The following is a 20,774-nucleotide window of genomic DNA, read 5'->3' on the forward strand; positions in this document are numbered from 1 at the left end:
CTCAGCATTTCCAGGTCGATGCTTTATCCACTGCGCCACCACAGGTCAGGCTGAACTTCCACTATCCTTGAGAACACCTTCAGAGTTGAGCATCTCTCTCTTTTTTTTTTTTTTTAATGTTTTATTTATTGATTTTTAGAGAGAGGAGAAGAGTGAGAGAGAACAGTGGTGGGGGGAGGAGAGGATTGTGAAGCATCAATTCATAGTAGTTGCTTCTCATATGTGCCTTCACTGAGCAAGCTCAGGGCTCCAAACCTGTGACCTCAGTGTTCCAGGTCGACGCTCTATGCACTGTGCCACCACAGGCCAGGACAGGCTTGAATTTCTTTAAATACAATTTTTTTTTTTAAATTGATTTTAGAGCCTGACCAGGCGGTGGCGCAGTGGATAGAGAGTCAGACTGGGATGCGGAGGACCCAGGTTTGAGACCCTGAGGTCGCCAGCTTGAGTGCGGGCTCATCTGGTTTGAGCAAAGCTCACCAGCTTGAGCCCAAGGTCGCTGGCTCGAGCAAGGGGTTACTCGGTCTGCTGTAGCCCCATGGTCAAGGCACATATGAGAAAGCAATCAATGAACAACTAAGATGTCGCAACGAAAAACTAATGATTGATGCTTCTCATCTCTCTCTGTTTCTGTCTGTCTGTCCCTATCTATCCCTCTCTGACTCTCTCTCTGTTTCTGTATAAAAAAAAAATTATTTAAGAGAAAGAGAAGGAGGGGGACAGAGAGAGAGAGAGAGAGAGAGAGAGACTGATTTGTTGTTCCACTTACCTATTCATTCATTGGTTGATTATTGTCTGTGTCCTGACCGGAAATCTGACCTGTAACCTTGGCTTATCAGAATGATGCTCTAACCAACTGACTAACCTGGCCAGGGCTGCCTTAATCTCTGTTGCAAATTAGATCATTTCCTTTGGCAAGAGAATAATAGGAGCTATCTGTTTAATCTATTGTGGGGGTTGGAAAAAACTTTTCTTTACCCGCAATGTTCTTTTTGGCTGATCTCATAATCAAATAGATATGAGACAGATTGACAAGCATAAATAACCACATTTAGTACCTGTATATGTATCAGAACCCTGCACACAGGTACGAGAGGGTTAGATTTAGAAACGCATGCAAGGCCCTGCGGTAAAGTGTCGGCCTGGCGTGCGGGGGACCCGGGTTCGATTCCCGGCCAGGGCACACAGGAGAAGCGCCCATTTGCTTCTCCACCCCCCCTCCTTCCTCTCTGTCTCTCTCTTCCCCTCCCGCAGCCAGGGCTCCATTGGAGCAGAGATGACCCGGGCGCTGGGAATGGCTCCTTGGCCTCTGCCCCAGGCGCTAGAGTGGCTCTGGTCGCGGCAGGGTGACGCCCCGGAGGGGCAGAGCATCGCCCCCTGGTGGGCAGAGCGTCACCCCTGGTGGGCATTACGGGTGGATCCCGGTCGGGCGCATGCGGGAGTCTGTCTGACTGTCTCTCCCCATTTCCAGCTTTGGAAAAATACAAAAAAAAAAAAATTAAAAAAATTAGAAATGCATGCAAGACATCCCGAGCTGGGGGTGAGGTCATGAACCTTGGGAGCTTCGAAGGGTCACAGCAGATGATAAGAAGAGCGGATGTTTAGTAAATCAAAGTTTGCCCTGCCATCCAGGTGAGTGTGATGGGTGTGGCCTAGGCCAGGCAGGTCCATATTGGACTCGGCCAGAAGGTAGGGGGACTGTGGATCCAGGAAGTGTTGGTTGGGTCATTCCCATATATTAGATTCTCTAGAGCAGTGGTCCCCAACCTTTTTTGGGCCACAGACCGGTTTAATGTCAGAAAATATTTTCATGGACCGGCCTTTAGGGTGGGACGGATAAATGCATCACGTGACCAAGACAAGCGTCAAGAGTGAGTCTTAGACGGATGTAATAGAGGGAATCTGGTCATTTTAAAAAAATAAAACATCGTTCAGACTTAAATATAAATAAAACGGAAATAATGTAAGGGTTTTGTTTGTTTGTTTGTTTTGTATTTTTCTAAAGTTGGAAACGGGGAGGCAGTCAGACAGACTCCCACATGCGCCCAACCGGGATCCACCCGGCATGCCCACCAGGGGGTGATGCTCTGCCCCTCTGGGGCGCTGCTCTGTTGCAACCAGAGCCATTCTAGCGCCTGAGGCAGAGGCCACAGAGCCATCCTCAGCGCCCGGGCCAACTCTGCTCCAATGGAGCCTCGGCTGTGGGAGGGGACGAGAGAGACAGAGAGGAAGGAGAGGGGGAGGGGTGGAGAAGCAGATGGGCGCTTTTCCTGTGTGCCCTGGCCGGGAATTGAACCCGGGACTCCTGCACGCCAGGCTGACGCTCTACCACTGAGTCAACTGGCCAGGGCTAATGTAAGTTATTTATTGTTTCTCTGTGGACTGGTACCAAATGGCCCACGGACCGGTACCGGTCCATGTCCTGGGGGTTGGGGACCACTGCTCTAGCAAACAGGCAGGGGAAAACCTCCTCTGGCCCAGGCAGCAGGGCATATGATCAGGAAAACCACCCCCTGTGGTGGCAGGCAAGCAACACTGGAGGGAAAGTACCTGCAGCTTCTGGTAGGCTGCACACACACACACACACATGCGCACACACGCACACACGCATAGCACACACGCGCACACACACATGCACACACACATGCATACATGCACACACGCGTGCGCACACGCACACACGCACATGCACGCACGCACACACACACATGCACGCACACACGCACACACACACGCGCGCGCATGCGGCTCTGCCTGGGCTCACGCACTCACCCTGCAGAGCACACGCGCACAGGCCTGACACTGCTGTTTTCCCAGCAGTGGGTCAAGAAGCGAGTGAGAGAAAAGGGGCCCTCAGGGACAGGTTCAGGGGTGAGCCTGGGACGAGCTGCCGCTGCCCGCCAGTCTCACGGGGACCCTCAGAGTTTGGGAGGTGCACCCGTGGGTGAAGAAGAGGGGGAAGGGCATGCTGTGGTTGTGCTCCCCTGAGGGAGAGCGTGCCCTGCGGTGGGGGGGGGGTCCTTTGTCTCAAGGGTGGTAAAGGCTGGAAGTTTAGGGGGGGTCTTAGGGGAGCTCGCAACAGAATACCCATCAGCTGTCCAGGTGTGCCCTTTCCGGGGTCGTGGCCTCCACTGACCGGTCGGAACCAGGCTGGGGGTCAGTCATCACTGCGGCCGGTCCTGGTGTCCCCACCTGGTTTTGCAGCTTTTCTGGGCCAGGAGCTACATACACTACATACGACTGAAGCCTAGATGTTATCTCCAGAGAGGAAAGGTGGGGGTGGGTCGAAACCACACGGCCAGGCCAGCGATAGGAAGGGCCAGGGGGTGTCAATGGCTGCAGCGTGGCCAGTGTAGCTGGAAAGGCCGCCTGGGTCCAGGCACCAATTTTGCCCGTTGCTAGCCGGGCTTTGCGCCCCGGTGACCTGTATCTGCCTGGAAATTGCTCCACCAGCCTGTTCAGTTCTCTGTCTCCGTTTCCCGCTGCTCTTGCCAAGAAATCCTCCCCACTTCTCACCATCCCGCCTCGATGGAACTGACACCGTCTCCCGTAGCTGGTCCTGCCGTGGCCAGCGGACGAGGCCGTCCTCTGCTCCCGAGGCCGCTTGTGCGGGATCGCCCGCGGGGACCCCCGCTGCAGCCCTCGTGCTGAGGCTCGGTGCTGCCCCAGCCGCTGGCCTTGCTGCGCCCTCCTTCAAGGCCCAGCACCCCCCCCCCCGTGGGTGCCCGGACCCCTCAAGGGGCCCTCTCTCCATCAAGTCCTGTTTGTAGGGAGAGGGACTCAGAATTGGGCTCACTGCCCCTACAAAGGTCTGCTGCTCACACCCTCCCTGCACTCTCTCACAGACTCCCTGTGCAACGGGGAGGCCCGGGCGGAGGCCAGGGGCGCAGGGGCTGTGACTGAGGCCGGGGCCCAGACCTGCCCGGATGGGAATGCCAGTCCTGCCCCTTCCTAGCCGTGGCCTCTTAGGAGAGCTGTTCTCCTTGGGCTGCGGGACCCCGCACAGAATAAGTACTTGGAAGAACGTGGAATAAACTGGCCACCTGGCCCTCAAGCCCCGAGGCCACGGGCTCAGCTTCATAAAGGATGCTGCCCCCACTCATGCCCGCAGGCCCCTCAGATTGGGGGTGGAATGTGTCCCAGCACGTCCCCCACCACCACACACACACACCCGTCTGAGGCTTTGAACCCTCAGCTGAGACTGAGCAGGAAAGAGCCCTGTGAGAACATCCTGTCACCCTGGGGCCTGGGGCAGGTGAGAGACAGGAAGGGGCTGGAAGGGGACACCACGTAGGAGCTCCAGGTGGGGCCCCAGCCGAGGCCTGGGTCTGACGGCTCCACCTGCCCCGCAGTCTTGGGGCTGTGGGGCTGGTGACAGCTTCTGCCATCTTCCTCTTTCCCCTCAACACTTTTTTTTTTTTAAACTAAACCTTCTATTTTGAGATCATGGCAAGTTCACATATATCTCAAGTTTGTGCACAGAAAACATTTTAGACCTTGAGAAAAGCTGTAGAAATAGGACGACGACACCCATATATACCCCTTACCTGCATTGACTGATTTATATCTGAGTGAGTTCACGGTGTTTAATCTATTATTCATAACTATATTGACACACCTAGAAATAAAGATAGAAACAGAAAAACATATTCAATCCACTAGGAAATATATTTCTAAAAACTTTATATATATATATATATATATATATATATATATATAGAGAGAGAGAGAGAGAGAGAGAGAGAGAAAATGAGTTTATATATAAAATGCATATATTTATATACATTGAGTGTATCTATGTACACACGTGTATACAGACACACATTTTTTTCTCTACCTTCGTCTGCAGAGAGGGTCTAGAGGCAATGGCCCCTCCCTAGGAACAAGCTCGCCTGGTACCTGCTCAGTCCTGGTTTCTAAACACCATCTGCCACTAAAAATACCGTCCCCCATCTCTCTGGAGAGATGGCTGGCTCCAGGGCCAGGGCAGAAAAAAAGCCCCGAATGAGGCTGGAACACACTGGTGGAAAGTTTCCAAGTGCTCACTCGGGGAACAGTGGGGCTTGTCAAAAGGACGAGTAGGCATGCCAGACCAGGCGGTGGTGCAGTGGAGAGAGCATCGGACTGGGATGCGCAAGATCCAGGTTCCAGACCCCGAGGTCGTCAGCTTGAGCGCGGGCTCATCTGGTTTGAGCAAAGCTCACCAGCTTGAGCCCAAGGTCACTGGCTTGAGCAAGGGGTCACTCGGTCTGCTATTGCCCCCTGGTCAAGGCACATATGAGAAAGCAATCAATGAACAACTAAGGTGCCACAACAAAAAATTTATGCTTCTCATCTCTCTCCCTTCCTGTCTGTCTGTCCCTATCTGTCCCTTTGTCTCTGTCACACACAAAAAGAAAAGAAAAAAGAAAACATGGCAGATAGACATGACCTTATGGTCGCTAGCTTGAAGCCCAAAGTCGCTGGCTTGAGCAAGGGGTCACTGTCTCAGCTGGAGCCCCCCCCCCCGCCCCCCGTCAAGGCACATATGAGAAAGCAATCAATGAACAATTAAGGTGCTGCAACAACAAGTGGTTGCTTCTCATCTCTCTCCCTTCCTGTCGGTCTCTTGCTCTCTGGGAAAGTGTTGGGGGTGGCAGGGACCACAAGACACAATGCCTGAGGGGAGACCTCAGTTTTTATCATCTGGAACATGGGCACAAGGAGAGAGACCCACTCCCAGGGCCGCCCGGAGACACCCCCCGGGCTGTCCCTGGCCTCTGGGGTCTCAGGTAGGGGCGAGCTGCCTCCCCCACCCTCCCTGCTCTGTGACATGTCTCTGCTTCCTGTTTCTCGCCCCCCCCCCCCACCGCGCACCCCATCAAGGGCAGTTTCAGTCTCGGCTTCAAAAGAACAAACACGCTCTCAAAACAAAGGAAGACAGTCCTCGACAACAGAGGAAGCAGGAAGCCGCCAGTCCTGCGCTGAGCCCGGTGGCTGGGCTCGGGGAAAGCGGTATGGAGTCGGTGGCTCTGTACAATTTCCAGGCCACAGAGAGTGACGAGCTGGCCTTCAGCAAGGGGGACACACTGAAGGTATGGTGGCCGGCGTGGGCTGAGTGGGGGAGGTTCAGAGCCGGGGACTCAGGACAGCGCCCACCCCCGCCCGACCCCAAAGAGTCTGGTCTCGGGAGGGTGACAGGCCCGGCTTCTCCAGTGACCGACCGGCTGTGTGATTCGGGACAAGCCGCCTCTCCTCTTCCTCTGAGCCTCAGTTTCCCCACGTGGAAAGCGGGGAGGGCATCACTGATCCCTCCTTTGGGGGCCCTGGGGAGGATTCGAGGAGACATTAGCACAGGGCTTGGCGGGAGTTGGTTCAACACCCGGTTCTCCAGAGAAGAATTTGAGAAGACCGTTGTCGAGAGGAGAGGTGGCCGGGGGTGGGGGGTGTAGAGGAAGAGAGAAGGAGGAAGTTCTGAGGGAAGTCATAGTTAATCTACTGGGGTGGAGATAGCTGTGATTTAAGTGTCAAGAAGGGGCTTCCCAGTGGCACGGAGAGAAGGGAAAGGGAGTCCGACCAGAGCCCGTTTCTTCTTGTCTGGGCCTTTTTTTTTTTTTTTTTTTGAGAGAGAGAGGGAGACAGAGGAAGGACTAAAGAGAGAAGAGAGGGAGGGAAGCACTGGTTGTTCCCCTCCGTCGTGCATTCGTTGGTTGCTTCCCCTCTGTGCCCTGACCGGGGATCGAACCCGCAACCTTGGCGTGTCGGAACAATGCTCTAAGCGACTGAGCTACCCGGCCAGGGCCACTGCCCAGGCCTTTTTAATGAACACGGCAGCGTCCCAAGAGCGGTCCAGGCAGAAGGGCCGGAGGGATCTCTCTCTGGAAATGTCCTTGCTTACCAGTGTGCTCAGGGGCTGGACTCAGAAGTGTCCACACCAACCCTGGGCGCTGGAGCGGCCGCTACCTGCGAGAGTCGCTCCCCTCCCTGGGCCTGAGTCTCCTCCGCGCGGGAGCAGTGGGCATCTGACCAGCTGTCCCTCCGCTTTGAGCCCCGGGCTCTGCTCTCGGCCTGAAGCGTCCGAGCACAAGAAAGGAGAGGAACTCCCCTCTGCCGGGCCTGCTCCGTCCACCCCAAGCTCAGCAACATACCCGGGTCCCATCTAAGCTGCTCAGGTGTGGGGGGGTTGGGACCCCCCTTTCACAGGTGACTGACTGAGGCCCAGGGAGATGACACGGCTCACTTAGCACAGGGTCGGATTTGCCTCCTGGGACGCTGACCGGGCTGGGCTGATGGTTGGGGAGGCTGATGTTTCCCAGAGGGAACCATGTCCCCTTGAGGATGCCAGTACCCGTGTCCGCTTGAGCTGCTGCCTGGGGCGGGGGGGTGGGGCGCATGGACATGTGTCCAGATGGGGACGGGGGCAGGCCCAGCACCAGGACCGTCTGGGCGCTGTCTGTGAGAACCAACTCTTTTTTTAAAAAAAATTTATTTTTTATTATTATTTTTTTAAGATTGTTTTTATTTGATTTTATAAACGTAAAGCATAGACAGAAAGTAGCTCTGTGGTGGTTGGTTTTCGAAGTGCAGTCTCAGCACCTTGTCCTGATTCTATCGTTGGAAAAGGAAGCACGTTCTGTGGAAACTGCTGGTGAAGTTGTGAAGTCCTCACAGCACCGAGCGCTCACTGTGGGTCCAGAGTCAAACGGTCAGAATCAGTCCTGACGGGGCTCGAAGGGAAGCTGCAGAATACAGACTTGGGGTTGCAGTCTTTCTCTAACTCCCTTCAGTCCTGAGCCGTGGGCATCCATGGTCGTCAAGTGATTTGCAGCTGGATATTGAGCTTTTCCCGTTTCCAGAAGATGCCTGCTCTCTTTGGTTTCAGGCTCTGAGATTCTCCTTTGTAGCTAGCAATGTCATATTTTTCTGACCACCCTTGCTTAGTCACGTCACCCTCTCAAAAAAAAAATTTTTTTTTAATTGAGAAGAAGGGAGATAGATTCCCACATGTGCCCTGACCTGGATCTACCTGGCAAGCCCCTAACTGGGGCTGATGCTCAAACCAACTGCACTATCCTCAGTGCCTGGGGGCAATGCTCAAACCAATCGAGCCACTGGCTGTGAGAGGGGGCGAGGGGGGGCAGGGGAAGGAAGAGGAACAGACGGTTTCTCACGTGGAACCCGGGACTTCCACACGTGGGGCTCACGCTCTATCCACTGTGCCAGCCGGCCAGGGCCGTGAGCCAGCCCTTGCTCGGAGGCCTCATTTGCCAATCCGAGAGCAGCGCGGGGTCTCTAAACCCAGGTGTGAGTCTTGGGAGGGAGCGGGACAGCGAGGAAATAGGAACGGGGTGAGTGACAGGCTCAGACAAGGCTCAGCGTGATTGGCCGGGGTGGGTAGAATGGGTCAGCGGGGCTTCCCCAGGCAGCTGTAAGGGTTATAACATCCCCTGGCCCTGGCTGGTTTGCTCAGTGGATAGAGCACCAGCCTGGCATGTGGATGTCCCAGGTTCGATTCCTGGTCAGGGCACGCAGGAGAAGCGACCATCTGCTTCTCGCTCCCTCCCTCTCCCCCTTCTCTCTCTCTTTCCCTCTCCATTGGTTGGAGCGTCAGCCTCAGGCATTGAGGATAGCTTGGTTGATTCAAGCATCGGCCCCTGACGGGGGCTGCCAGGTGGATCTAGGTTGGGGCACATGTGGGAATTTGTCTCTATCTCCCCTCCTCTCATTAAATAAAAAAAGACTGTAACATCCCCACTGCCCACCTTTCCCCCCAGGATTAGTTATTTCCCACTATCCTTTGCTAAAGTGAAGCCAATTCCTGGTGTGTTTGCTTCTAACAGAGGTACTGGCTGCTGGGGAAGGAGGAAACACATGAGGGCAGGGATCATGTTGGAGCCCCAGGACATAAAACAGTGCCTGGCACATAGTAGGCTTTCAATAAGACAGGGTCACATGGAAGGAAGGAAGGAAGGAAGGAAGGAAGGAAGGAAAGAAGGAGGGGTTAAAGTGTCAGCAGAAACTGGGGCACCCTCCCAGCGGGACTTGTACCTCCTTTGGGTGGAGACCGAGGCAAGAACCTTTCAAGCTGAAAAAATGATGGAGGAATGTCAGCGGTGGGAGGGGCTGCCTTTTCCTTCATTCATTCTACAAACAATTGTTGAACTACATTTTCCGGTTTTATTGAGATACGAATGACATATGAGATTGTATTTGTTTTAAGGTGTACAACATAATGATTGGACATATGTCTGTCATGAAATAATCACCACAGTTAGTTTAGTTGCATCCATCACCTCACATAGTTACATTCTTTCCTCTTTTTTTTTTTTAAGATTTTATTTATTCATTATAGAGAGGAGAGAGAGAGAGAGAAGGGGGAGGAGCAGGAAGCATCAACTCCCATATGTGCCTTGACCAGGCAAGCCCAGGGTTTTGAACCGGCAACCTCAGCGTTTCCAGGTTGACGCTTTATCCACTGCGCCACCACAGGTCAGGCACATTCTTTCCTCTTGATGAGGACTTGTAACATCTACTTTCTTAGCAACTCTCTGTTGAGCCACTGAGACTCTACTCTGTCCCAGGCACTGTTGTAAGTGTGAGAATACAGCAACAAAGCAAAGCAAAGTCCTTGCCTTTTCTGGAGCTGACATTCCAGAGGGTAAGTGACATCAGGAGGTGCTAAGTGGGTTGAAGAAATCAACTTACAGGAGATGGAATGTTGTCAGGGCAGTCTCTCAAAAGAGGTGACACCTTCGCTGAGACCTCAGAGATGAACAGGAAGCTGCCAGGTAAATAAACAGCTGGTGCAAAGGCCCCGAGGCAGGTCCGTGTTAATCTGTTTGAAGAATTGAAAAGAACTGGCCAGAAAGCTCAGTTAGTTAGAACAGTGGTCCCCAACCCCCAGGCCGCCGACCTGTACCGGTCCATGGGCCATTTGGTACCGGTCTGCAGAGAAAGAATAAATAACTTACATTATTTCCGTTTTATTTATATTTAAGTCTGAATGATGTTTTATTTTTTAAAAAGGACCAGATTCCCTCTGTTACATCCGTCTAAGACTCACTCTTGACGCTTGCCTCAGTCACGTGATACATTTATCCGTCCCACCCTAAAGACCGGTCTGTGAAAATATTTTCTGACATTAAACCGGTCCGTGGCCCAAAAAAGGTTGGGGACCACTGGGTTAGAGCACTGTCCCAAAGCACAGGGGTTGCCAGTTTGATCCCTGGTCAAGGCACATACAGGAATAGATCGATGTTCCTGTCTCTCTTTCTTTCTCTCTACAATCAATAAAATAAACATTAAAAAAAGAAAGGTCTGTAGTTGAAGAGCCGTGAATGAAAAGAAGAGGTAAAGGTGAGGTTGGGAAGTAGGCAGGAGTCAGGACCTCTGAAGGATTTGGATTTCATTATAATTCTGAGATATACTTACTGAGGGTTTTTCACCAGAGATATTTAAAATTTTCTTTCTTGATTGATTTGAGAGAGAAAAGGGAAAGAGAGAGAAAGAAAAACACTGATTTGTTGTTCTACTTATTCATGCCATCACTGGTTGATTCTTGTATGTGCCCTGACCAGGGGGATTAAACTCGCCACCTTGGCTTGTGGGGGCAACACTCTAACCAACTAAGCTGTCTGGCCAGGCTTCACCATGAATGTTCTAAAGAGATAACAAAGGGGCAGGGATGAATGCAGCAAGGGGCTGTAGCCGTCTACTGCATAAGAAATAAAGGTTGCTGGAACTAAGACACTAGGCATGACAAAAATGTAAAAGAAAGTATTAATGTCCTTCATATGTAAAGAGCTCTTAGGAGTCAACAAGAAAACCACAAACATCATAATAGAAAAATGGGCAAAGGAAAAGAGCAGGAAAATTGCCAAAGAAGCAGCACAAGCATGTGCACCATTTCACCAAACACACACACACACACACACACACACACACACACACACAAAGACTGCCACTTAAAGCAAATAACTTTTTTTCCCTTTGCCAGATCAGCAAAATTCTACTTTAAAAAAAGACTCTCCAAGGTTGTTGAGGGTGGATGGTGGACAGGTAAAGTGATATAATCAATGGGAAGGGTATTTGGGAAACATATAAAAAAGCCTTAAACATCTCTACGTCCTCTGACCTAGAACTCTGCTCCTGGGAAACAGACACAATCAGAGATATCTGTGGCTCTGCCCCAAAGGACACGTCAGCAGGGAGAAAACAGACACAGTTACTGCTCATGCAGCTGGTATTCTGGTGGCAGACGTGGGTCACAAACCAGACGCCGTTTATCAGGTGGAGACAGTACATGGAGGGGAGAGAAGGAAGCCCGGGGGAGGGGAGGGGGGAGGACAGGGAATGTGGGTGAGAGTTTGCAGTGTTGAATCAGCCCAGGATACCTGTGCGGTGACAGCACAGAATATTATACAGTCCTAAAAAGAAAAGGAAAGAAAGAAAGAAAGAAAGAAAGAAGGAAGGAAGGAAGGAAGGAAGGAAGGAAGGAAGGAAGACAGACTAGTTTGGGAGACTGCTCGATGACATGGAAATGCTCGGGACGCAGCATAGTTAAGCAGCAGGGAACAGAATGCACAGACAGAGTCGATTCGAGACAGATCATCGATAGGTAGGAACTTTGTGGAGCAGAAGCTGACGTTCACGTGCTGGAATTGTGCCTAGAAAAAAAGGCTAGAAAGAAATGTCCTAATAAGCTAATGGTTGTCAATTCTGGGAGGTGGACCGTGAGGTGGTGGGACTTGTGCTCTCCGGGTTGTGCGGGGGCGAGGTTAAATCCTGCCTTTCGTTCAGAGTTGGGTGGGTTGTGTTTTTTTTGGCATTAATTTTGTTTTAAAGATTTTATTTATTTATTATAGAGAGAGGAGAGAGAGAGAGAGAGAGAAGGGGGGAGGAGCAGGAAGCATCAACTCCCATATGTGCCTTGACCAGGCAAGCCCAGGGTCTTGAACCGGCAACCTCAGCATTTCCAGGTTGATACTTTATCCACTGCGCCACCACAGGTCAGGCTGGCATTAATTTTTAAATAGACTTTCTTTCTCTCTCTCTTTTTAATTTCTTTTATTTTTTATTGATTTAATTTATTGTGTTTACATAGATTCTAGTGTTGCCCTGAATGCATCCCCTTGTATCTTTTTAATTTCTAAATTAAATTTAATGGGTTGAGATTGATCAATAAGAGGACATAGGTTTCAGGTGAACATCTCTATAGCATTTGAATGGTTGATTATGTTGTATACTCATCACCCGAAGTCAAATCATCCTCCGTCACCGTATATTTGTCCCTCTTTACACCCCTCCCCTGCCTCCCTCCCCTGTAACCCCCTCCCTCACCGTAAGCACTTCATTTTATCTATGTCCACGAGAGAACGGAGAGACGAGAAGCATCAATCATTAGTTTTTCGTTGCGTGTTGCGACACCTTAGTTGTTCATTGATTGCTTTCTTTTTTTTTTTTTGTATTTTTCTGAAGCTGAAAATGGGGAGAGACAGTCAGACAGACTCCCGCATGCACCCGACCAGGATCCACCCGGCACGCCCACCAGGGGCGATGCTCTGCCCACCAGGGGCGATGCTCTGCCCACCAGGGGGCGATGCTCTGCCCCTCCGGGGCGTCGCTCTGCGGAGACCAGAGCCACTCTAGCGCCTGAGGCAGAGGCCAAGGAGCCATCCCCAGCGCCCGGGCCATCTTCACTCCAATGGAGCCTCGGCTGCGGGAGGGGAAGAGAGAGACAGAGAGGAAGGAGGGGGGGGTGGAGAAGCAAATGGGCACTTCTCCTATGTGCCCTGGCCAGGAATCGAACCCAGGTCCCCCGCACGCCAGGCCAACGCTCTACCGCTGAGCCAACCGGCCAGGGCCCATTGATTGCTTTCTTTTTTTTTAATTTTTTTTTTTTTTATAGGGACAGAGAGAGAGTCAGATAGAGGGATAGACAGGGACAGACAGACAGGAATGGAGAGAGATGAGAAGCATCAATCATCAGTTTTTCATTGCGACACCATAGTTGTTCATTGATTGCTTTCTCATATGTGCCATGACCGCGGGCCTTCAGCAGACTGAGAAACCCCCCCGCTCGAGCCAGTGACCTTGGGTCCAAGCTGGTGAGCTTTTTGCTCAAACCAGATGAGCCCACGCTCAAGCTGGCAACCTCGGGGTCTCGAACCTGAGTCCTTTCGCTTCCCAGTCCGACGCTCTATCCACTGCGCCACCGCCTGGTCAGGCCGAGTCTCAGTTTTATATCCCACCTATGTGTGAAATCATAGAGTTCTTAGCTTTTTCTGATTTACTTATTTCACGCAGTATAATGTTCTCCAGGTCCATCCATGTTGTCATAAATGTCACTCTGTCATCGTTTCTTTATGGCTGAGTAGTATTCCATTGTATGTATGGACCACATCGTCTTTATCCAGTCCTCTATCAAGGGACACTTTGGTTGTTTCCATGTCGTGGCCGCTGTGAATAATCCTGCGATGAACATGGGGGTGCATGTTTCTTTACGTACCAATGTTCTCAAGTTTTTGGGGTAGATACCCAGTAAAGGGATTGCTGGGTCATAGGGTAATTCTATCCTAAATTTTTTTTTTTTTTTTTTAAGGTTTTTTTTTTTTAATTTTATTTATTAATTTTTAGAGAGGAGAGAGAGAGGGAGAGAGAAAAAGGGGGAGGAGCTGGAAGCATCAACTCCCATATGTGCCTTGACCAGGCAAGCCCGGGGTTTTGAACCGGCGACCTCAGCATTTCCAGGTCGATGCTTTATCCACTGCGCCACCACAGGTCAGGCATATCCTAAATTTTTTGAGGAACCTCCATGCTGTCTTCCATAGCGGCTGTACCAGTTTACATTCCCTCCAGCAGTGAAATGAGGAGTCCTTTGTCCCCACAGCCTCTCCAACACTTACTACCTGTCTTGTGATAACCGCCAGTCTGACAGCTGTGAGGTGGTGTCTCATTGTAGTTTTTTTTGTTTTGTTTTGTATTTTTCTGAAGCTGGAAACGGGGAGAGACAGTCAGACAGACTCCCGCATGCGCCCGACCGGGATCCACCCCGCACGCCCACCAGGGGGTGATGCTCTGCCCACCAGGGGGTGATGCTCTGCCCCTCCGGGGCGTCGCTCTGCCGCGACCAGAGCCACTCTAGCGCCTGGGGCAGAGGCCAAGGAGCCATCCCCAGCGCCCGGGCCATCTTTGCTCCAATGGAGCCTTGGCTGCGGGAGGGGAAGAGAGAGACAGAGAGGAAGGACGGGGGGGGGGGGGTGGAGAAGCAAATGGGTGCCTCTCCTATGTGCCTTGGCCGGGAATCGAACCCGGGTCCCCCGCACGCCAGGCCGACGCTCTACCGCTGAGCCAACCGGCCAGGGCCTCATTGTAGTTTTGATTTACATTTCTCTAGTAGCAAAGATGAGCATCTTTTCCTATATCTGTTGGCCATTTGTATGTCTTCTTGGGAGAAGTGTCTGTTCAGGTCCTCTCCCCGTTTTTTAATTGGGTTGTTTGCTTTCTCGTTGCTGAGCTTTGTGACTTGCCTTGTCCGAAAGGTGTCTCTTGACCACCACCCCATCTGACCCGTGTTGCCAATCTCCCTGCCCCCAAACCAGACATCCTCCATCTATACTAGTATACTTTTGCAGACACCTACCACGACATTGTTACCTTGTTTCCGTCCTTTTTTGATGGTTCCCTTTGCCTGCTAGAATGTAAGCTCCTTGCCCCCTGCTGTATGGCTAACACTTAGCATGGCGCCTGGCACACAGTAGTGGTTCAGTACATAGCAGACGGGTGATGGCATTGACCAGGGCACAGTGGAGAAGCACAGCATCCCGGGTGGAGGGCACAGCAGGGGCCAAGGCTCTGGGGAAGGAGAGGGTTTCACTAGGGAAGAACGGCTCTCTCTCTCTTTTGTGGGAATCCCCACCCCTCAGAGGGTCTGGGGCTTTTGAACCGTATTAACAGTAAGAATTCAGCTAATATACCGTAAGCCATGAGAACATGCCTGGGTCTTTGGAGTGAAGATAACAGGGAAACAAAACAACATGAAACAAAAAAAGAAAAAAAGCCCTGGCCGGTTGGCTCAGCGGTAGAGCGTCGGCCTAGCGTGCGGAGGACCCGGGTTCGATTCCCGGCCAGGGCACACAGGAGAAGCGCCCATTTGCTTCTCCACCCCTCCGCCGTGCTTTCCTCTCTGTCTCTCTCTTCCCCTCCCGCAGCCAAGGCTCCATTGGAGCAAAGATGGCCCGGGCGCTGGGGATGGCTCTGTGGCCTCTGCCCCAGGCGCTGGAGTGGCTCTGGTCGCAACATGGCGACGCCCAGGATGGGCAGAGCATCGCCCCTGGTGGGCGTGCCGGGTGGATCTCGGTCGGGCGCATGCGGGAGTCTGTCGGACTGTCTCTCCCTGTTTCCAGCTTCAGAAAAATGAAAAAAAAAAAAAAAAAAAAAGGACCTGACCTGTGGTGGCGCAGTGGATAAAGTGTCGACCTGGAAATGCTGAGATCTCCGGTTTAAAAACCCTGGGCTTGCCTGGTCAAGGCACATATGGGAGTTGATGCTTCCTGCTCCTTCCCCCTTCTCTCTCTCCTCTCTCTCTAAAAATGAATTAATAAAAAAATTAAAAAGCAAAACAAAACAAAAAAACAACATGAAACGAAAGAGGGATGAGCTGAGCTGTATTCCATCCACGTGTTCGCACAGGACTTAGTGGTTCCCCAGACGCTGCCACCGTCAGCGCGGGCTACAAACGCGCCCCTTTCACAGCTGACGAGACAGGGCAAAGCCACGGAGAGTCAGGGGCAGACAGAGGGGTCTAGAGCCCTGGGTTCGGGGCACCTTCCTTGAATCTGTGGCTTTCATTTTCTAATAAATGAGGAAAATTGTTTCGTTTTCAGTAAAAAGTTTTCCTGAGTCAGCCACCTGCTTCCGTCTGTCCCTGGGGCGGCTGACCTTGCCCGGGCGACGGGGGCAGGAAGGAAGGGACTCAACAGGACCTGGCAGAGAGACAAGGGGGTGCCTGCCTGCACGGATAGGGGCTCAGGCCTGGGGGCCCAAGAAAGCCCACCCGAGCCATTCTTGGAAAGATTGAACCGAGCTGACACCTCTGCATCAAACTGCCCGAGCCTGGGCTCTTGCCGCGCCCCCACTTGGGATGCTGGTCTGTATAGCCGATGTTTTCTTTCAGCAACTGTCCCTACTGGGCTTGAGCCACTGTTAGGACTTGCCCTTACCAGAGAGGGAGGGGGCCTGGCCCTTCGCGGGCCTGCCTCGGGCCGGCTGGTCGTGTGTGGGTCCTTGAGTCCCTGCAGGAAAGATTTCACAACAGGAGTCGGGGTGATTGGGAGAGCATGTTTCTTGCAGCAAGGAAGGGCTGCGGATAGAAGAAGCCACAGGCAACTAGGCGGGGTTGTTCTGGTTCCCCGGAGAGTTGGAGGGAAGGGGATCCTGGAGACAGGTTCAGGGGGTCGGCCCTCAGATGAGCTGTCGCTCCCCATCCCATGGTGGGGGGGACCATTAGGGTTTAGGAGACTCGCGCCTGTAGAGGGGGGGGAGAAGAGGGGGAAGAGAAAGGGGCAGGGCTCCCCAGAGAGGGAGAGAGCACCCTCTTCCTTTGTTTGTTTTGAGGGTTATTTTGTTTTGTTTTGTTTTGTTTTTGTTTTTTTTTTCATTTTTCTGAAGCTGGAAACAGGGAGAGACAGTCAGACAGACTCCCGCATGCGCCCGACCGGGATCCACCCGGCACGCCCACCAGGGGCGACGCTCTGCCCACCAGGGGGCGATGCTCTGCCCATCCTGGGCGTCGCCATGTTGCGACCAGAGCCACTCTAGTGCCTGAGGCAGAGGCCACAGAGCCATCCCCAGCGCCCGGGCCATCTTTGCTCCAATGGAGCCTTGGCTGCGGGAGGGGAAGAGAGAGACAGAGAGGAAAGCGCGGCGGAGGGGTGGAGAAGCAAATGGGCGCTTCTCCTGTGTGCCCTGGCCGGGAATCGAACCCGGGTCCTCCGCACGCTAGGCTGTTTTGAGGGTTTTTAAAGGCTGGGGTTGAGGGTAGGTCTAAGGGAAGGATCTCAATAGAATACTCATCAGCTTTCTCAGGCACGCCCCTTTCAGGGTGCTGGCGTCCACTGATTGGTCAGCATCAGGGCAGGGGGTCGTCAATCATTGCAACTGGCATCGCCCAGCGGGTTTTACTGCTTTTCTGAGGCCTGGAGCTGAAACACAACCTAGATGGGGTCTCTAGGGAGGTGACCTTCTGCGTCGGGCTGTAAATCGCGGGGCCAGCCTGCTCAGCTGTCCGCCTTGGTCTCCCCACTCACTCCACTTCTCAGGGGTTCTCCTGGCTTCCTACTGAGCTGCCTCAGGGCTGCAGGACTAGCCGGCTGGGACCCACAGACCAAGTGGGAGGTGCAGTGAGAGTGAGGACTGGGGGGCTGGGGGCCCCGTGGCCCAGCTGAGCCGCCAGCCCCGGCCCCAGCATCCTGGCTTGCTGCCGCCGCGCGAGCAAGTGGGGCTCCTGTCTCCTCTCTGGTCTGTTTCCTCCTCTTTGAAATGGTTGTTGGCGACGACTTCAGAGGGTTGACGAGAATCAGGGGGTTGCGCAGAAAGCTTGCCTAGAGGAGGCGGGGAGCCCCGAGTTTCACGCCGTCCCTGCGGCCTCCCCGTGGCTCACCCGCCGCCGCGCCCACCCCCGCTCTGGCTGTTTCGGTTCCTCTCGGCCCCCCTGAGGGGCTGCAGGGGGGGTCTCAGGTCGTGGATGAGAAGCCCTGTGACCCCAGCAGGCCTGGCCTCAGCCTCCACCCAGCCCAAAGGTCTCCCCTATCGGTTCCCCAGTGCCGAATGCCACCACCTCCGGCTGAATTGTCACCCCTGAACTCAGTCTGTGAAGGCTGTTTCAATGCCAGTGACTTGAGGGGACCAGCACCAGGTGCTGAGCTCAGACTGAGGCTCCCTGATCTCCCTGGGGACTTCTGACCTGCAGCCCTAGTGTGTTCCAGCCTTCTGGAAGCCCCGTGCTCGGGGGCCCAGCTCAGGAACAGAGGCACCCCGGATTCCCCCCCCAAGACCCCACAGTTTCCTGGGGATCTGGGTGGTGGAGCCTGAACGCCCAGCTCCAGCCCCAGGAGGGGAAGCTGTGACCCTCCCGGGGGACAGGCCACCCTGGGGCGAGGGAACAGAGCCGAATCGTGGAATCAGACGTCCCCCCTCCGTCCTCTGTGAAACGGGCCCCAGGGCTAGCTCGGGTGAGGCCACCAGGGCACTTGAGCCGTGGGCCCTCAGCAGGGGACCGCTGTCTCTCCCGGGTGGTGACCGAGTGGCCCTGTCCCTCCCGGGTGGTGACCGAGTGGCCCTGTCTCTCCCGCCTGCAGATCTTGAACATGGAGGATGACCAGAACTGGTACAAGGCCGAGCTCCGGGGCGCCCAGGGGTTTATTCCCAAGAACTACATCCGCGTCAAGCCCCACCCGTGAGTGACCCTCTCCCCAGCCCCGCGACCCAAAGGCACCCCCAACCCGCCCCCGGTTCCTGCACCCCCACCCCCGCGCCCTAGAGGCACCCCCAGCCCGCCCCCGGTTATGCACCCCCAGCCCGCCCCCGGTTATGCACCCCCAGCCCGCCCCCGGTTCCTGCACCCCCAGCCCGCCCCCGGTTCCTGCACCCCCAGCCCGCCCCCGGTTCCTGCACCCCCAGCCCACCCCCGGTTCCTGCACCCCCAGCCCGCCCCCGGTTCCTGCACCCCCAGCCCGCCCCCGGTTCCTGCACCCCCAGCCCGCCCCCGGTTCCTGCACCCCCAGCCCCGCGACCCAGAGGCACCCCCAGCCCGCCCCCGGTTATGCACCCCCAGCCCACCCCCGGTTCCTGCACCCCCAGCCCCGCGCCCTAGAGGCGCCCCCAGCCCGCCCCCGGTTCTGCACCCCCAGCCCACCCCCGGTTCTGCACCCCCAGCCTGCCCCCGGTTATGCACCCCCAGCCCACCCCCGGTTCCTGCACCCCCAGCCCCGCGCCCTAGAGGCGCCCCCAGCCCGCCCCCGGTTCTGCACCCCCAGCCCACCCCCGGTTCTGCACCCCCAGCCCCGCGCCCTAGAGGCGCCCCCAGCCCGCCCCCGGTTCTGCACCCCCAGCCCGCCCCCGGTTCTGCACCCCCAGCCCCGCGCCCTAGAGGCGCCCCCAGCCCGCCCCCGGTTCTGCACCCCCAGCCCACCCCCGGTTCTGCACCCCCAGCCCCGCGCCCTAGAGGCGCCCCCAGCCCGCCCCCGGTTCTGCACCCCCAGCCCCACGCCCTAGAGGCGCCCCCAGCCCGCCCCCGGTTCTGCACCCCCAGCCCACCCCCGGTTCTGCACCCCCAGCCCCGCGCCCTAGAGGCACCTCCAGCCCACCCCCGGTTCCTGCACCCCCAGCCCGCCCCCGGTTCCTGCACCCCCAGCCCCACGCCCTAGAGGCACCCCCAGCCCGCCCCCGGTTCTGCACCCCCAGCCCGCCCCCGGTTCTGCACCCCCAGCCAGCCCCCGGTTCTGCACCCCCAGCCCACCCCCGGTTCTGCACCCCCAGCCAGCCCCCGGTTCTGCACCCCCAGCCCCCGCGCCCTAGAGGCGCCCCCAGCCCACCCCCGGTTCTGCACCCCCAGCCCCCGTGCCCTAGAGGCACCCCCAGCCCACCCCCGGTTCCTGCACCCCCAGCCCGCCCCCGGTTCTGCACCCCCAGCCCGCCCCCGGTTCCTGCACCCCCAGCCCCCTGCCCTAGAGGCACCCCCAGCCCGCCCCCGGTTCTGCACCCCTGCCACTGATCGTCCCCACCCGGTCTGGCTGTGCTGCTGGGTGTCTCTCTCAGGCCTGTGCCTCCTCATTCCCAGCCTCTGTCCATCTCCCTGGGGGACCCCAGTCTCTGCTCCAAGCAGGGACAGGGGGTGCAGATATGAGTGCTTGGCCAAAGTGGAGGCCGAGACAGGGCCCGCCCAGCCTACAGTCCTGAGGGCCCTCGGCTGGCAGCTGGTGGAGCCCCAGCTGCCATGTGACTTTGGGCAGGTCCCTTCTCCCTCCATCCCTCCGTCCCTCCGTTCCCCGGCCTTCAGCACGAGGGCCGAGGCTCCAGTCTGTTGGTGTTTCTAGAGCCAGAAGCAGACGCTGGGGCCTCTGCCTTTGGGGCACAAGGCAAAGATGCACGCTGGCCAGGCAGAATCTGGGGTCAGAGTCGAATGGGGGCTGCGTGTGGAGCCAGGTAGTCCGGGGCCTGGGCCCTGCTGGCCCGCAGAGGGGCCCAGACAGGCTCTCCGCAGGCGGCTGTCAAAGCTACCGCCCCCAGAATGGCAGGGACCGGCCCAGCCCCAGCGTAGGCCCCAGTGGCCAAGAATCTATGGAAAGCCAACTAGATATGCTTGACATGATGGCTGAGGTAGCCCCCCCCCCCATAGTTGCTTACTCAGTCATTCACCAAACACTCTAGCTACGGCCCCGGGGGTCGGGGCCGGATGTTTCTGGAAGACGTGTGATGAGATGCTGGGGTCAGAGCAGCCTGTCCTCTGGGAGAGACAGGACAGAAAGGAGGGGCAGCACGGGAAGGCAGTCAGCACTGAGGTAACTAACCGAGGAAGGCTTCTCGGAAGAGGTGGTGACAAGTGAGGTTTTGAGGGATGTGTAGGAGTTAGCTAAGTAGAAAAAGAGAAAGGCGTTCCTGGAGGAAGGGAACACGGAAAGCATTGAGAGAGAGCCCAGGGCCGTGGGACTGTCAGGAGGACCTCCAGTGCCAGGCCCAGGGTGGGGGGTCCACACGGGTCTTTGATGAGGGGCAGGGGGCAGCCTGGGAGTAACGAC

At 55.4% G+C, this 20,774-nt stretch overlaps 1 protein-coding gene across 1 annotated transcript in view; it reads left to right on the plus strand.

Moving 5' to 3' along the window:
- Positions 1–5,894: 5,894 nt before the first annotated feature.
- The window catches only part of GRAP (GRB2 related adaptor protein), a 31,539-nt gene continuing 16,659 nt past the window's right edge, over positions 5,895–20,774 (plus strand). The window contains exons 1-2 of the mRNA XM_066365000.1: positions 5,895–6,074; positions 18,336–18,433. Coding sequence (XP_066221097.1) covers positions 5,997–6,074; positions 18,336–18,433 — 176 coding nt within the window. The 5' untranslated portion in view covers positions 5,895–5,996. The remainder of the gene's footprint in view (positions 6,075–18,335; positions 18,434–20,774) is intronic.

The sequence above is a fragment of the Saccopteryx leptura genome, chromosome 2 (assembly GCF_036850995.1).
Source record: "Saccopteryx leptura isolate mSacLep1 chromosome 2, mSacLep1_pri_phased_curated, whole genome shotgun sequence".
Taxonomy (NCBI): Eukaryota; Metazoa; Chordata; class Mammalia; order Chiroptera; family Emballonuridae; genus Saccopteryx; species Saccopteryx leptura.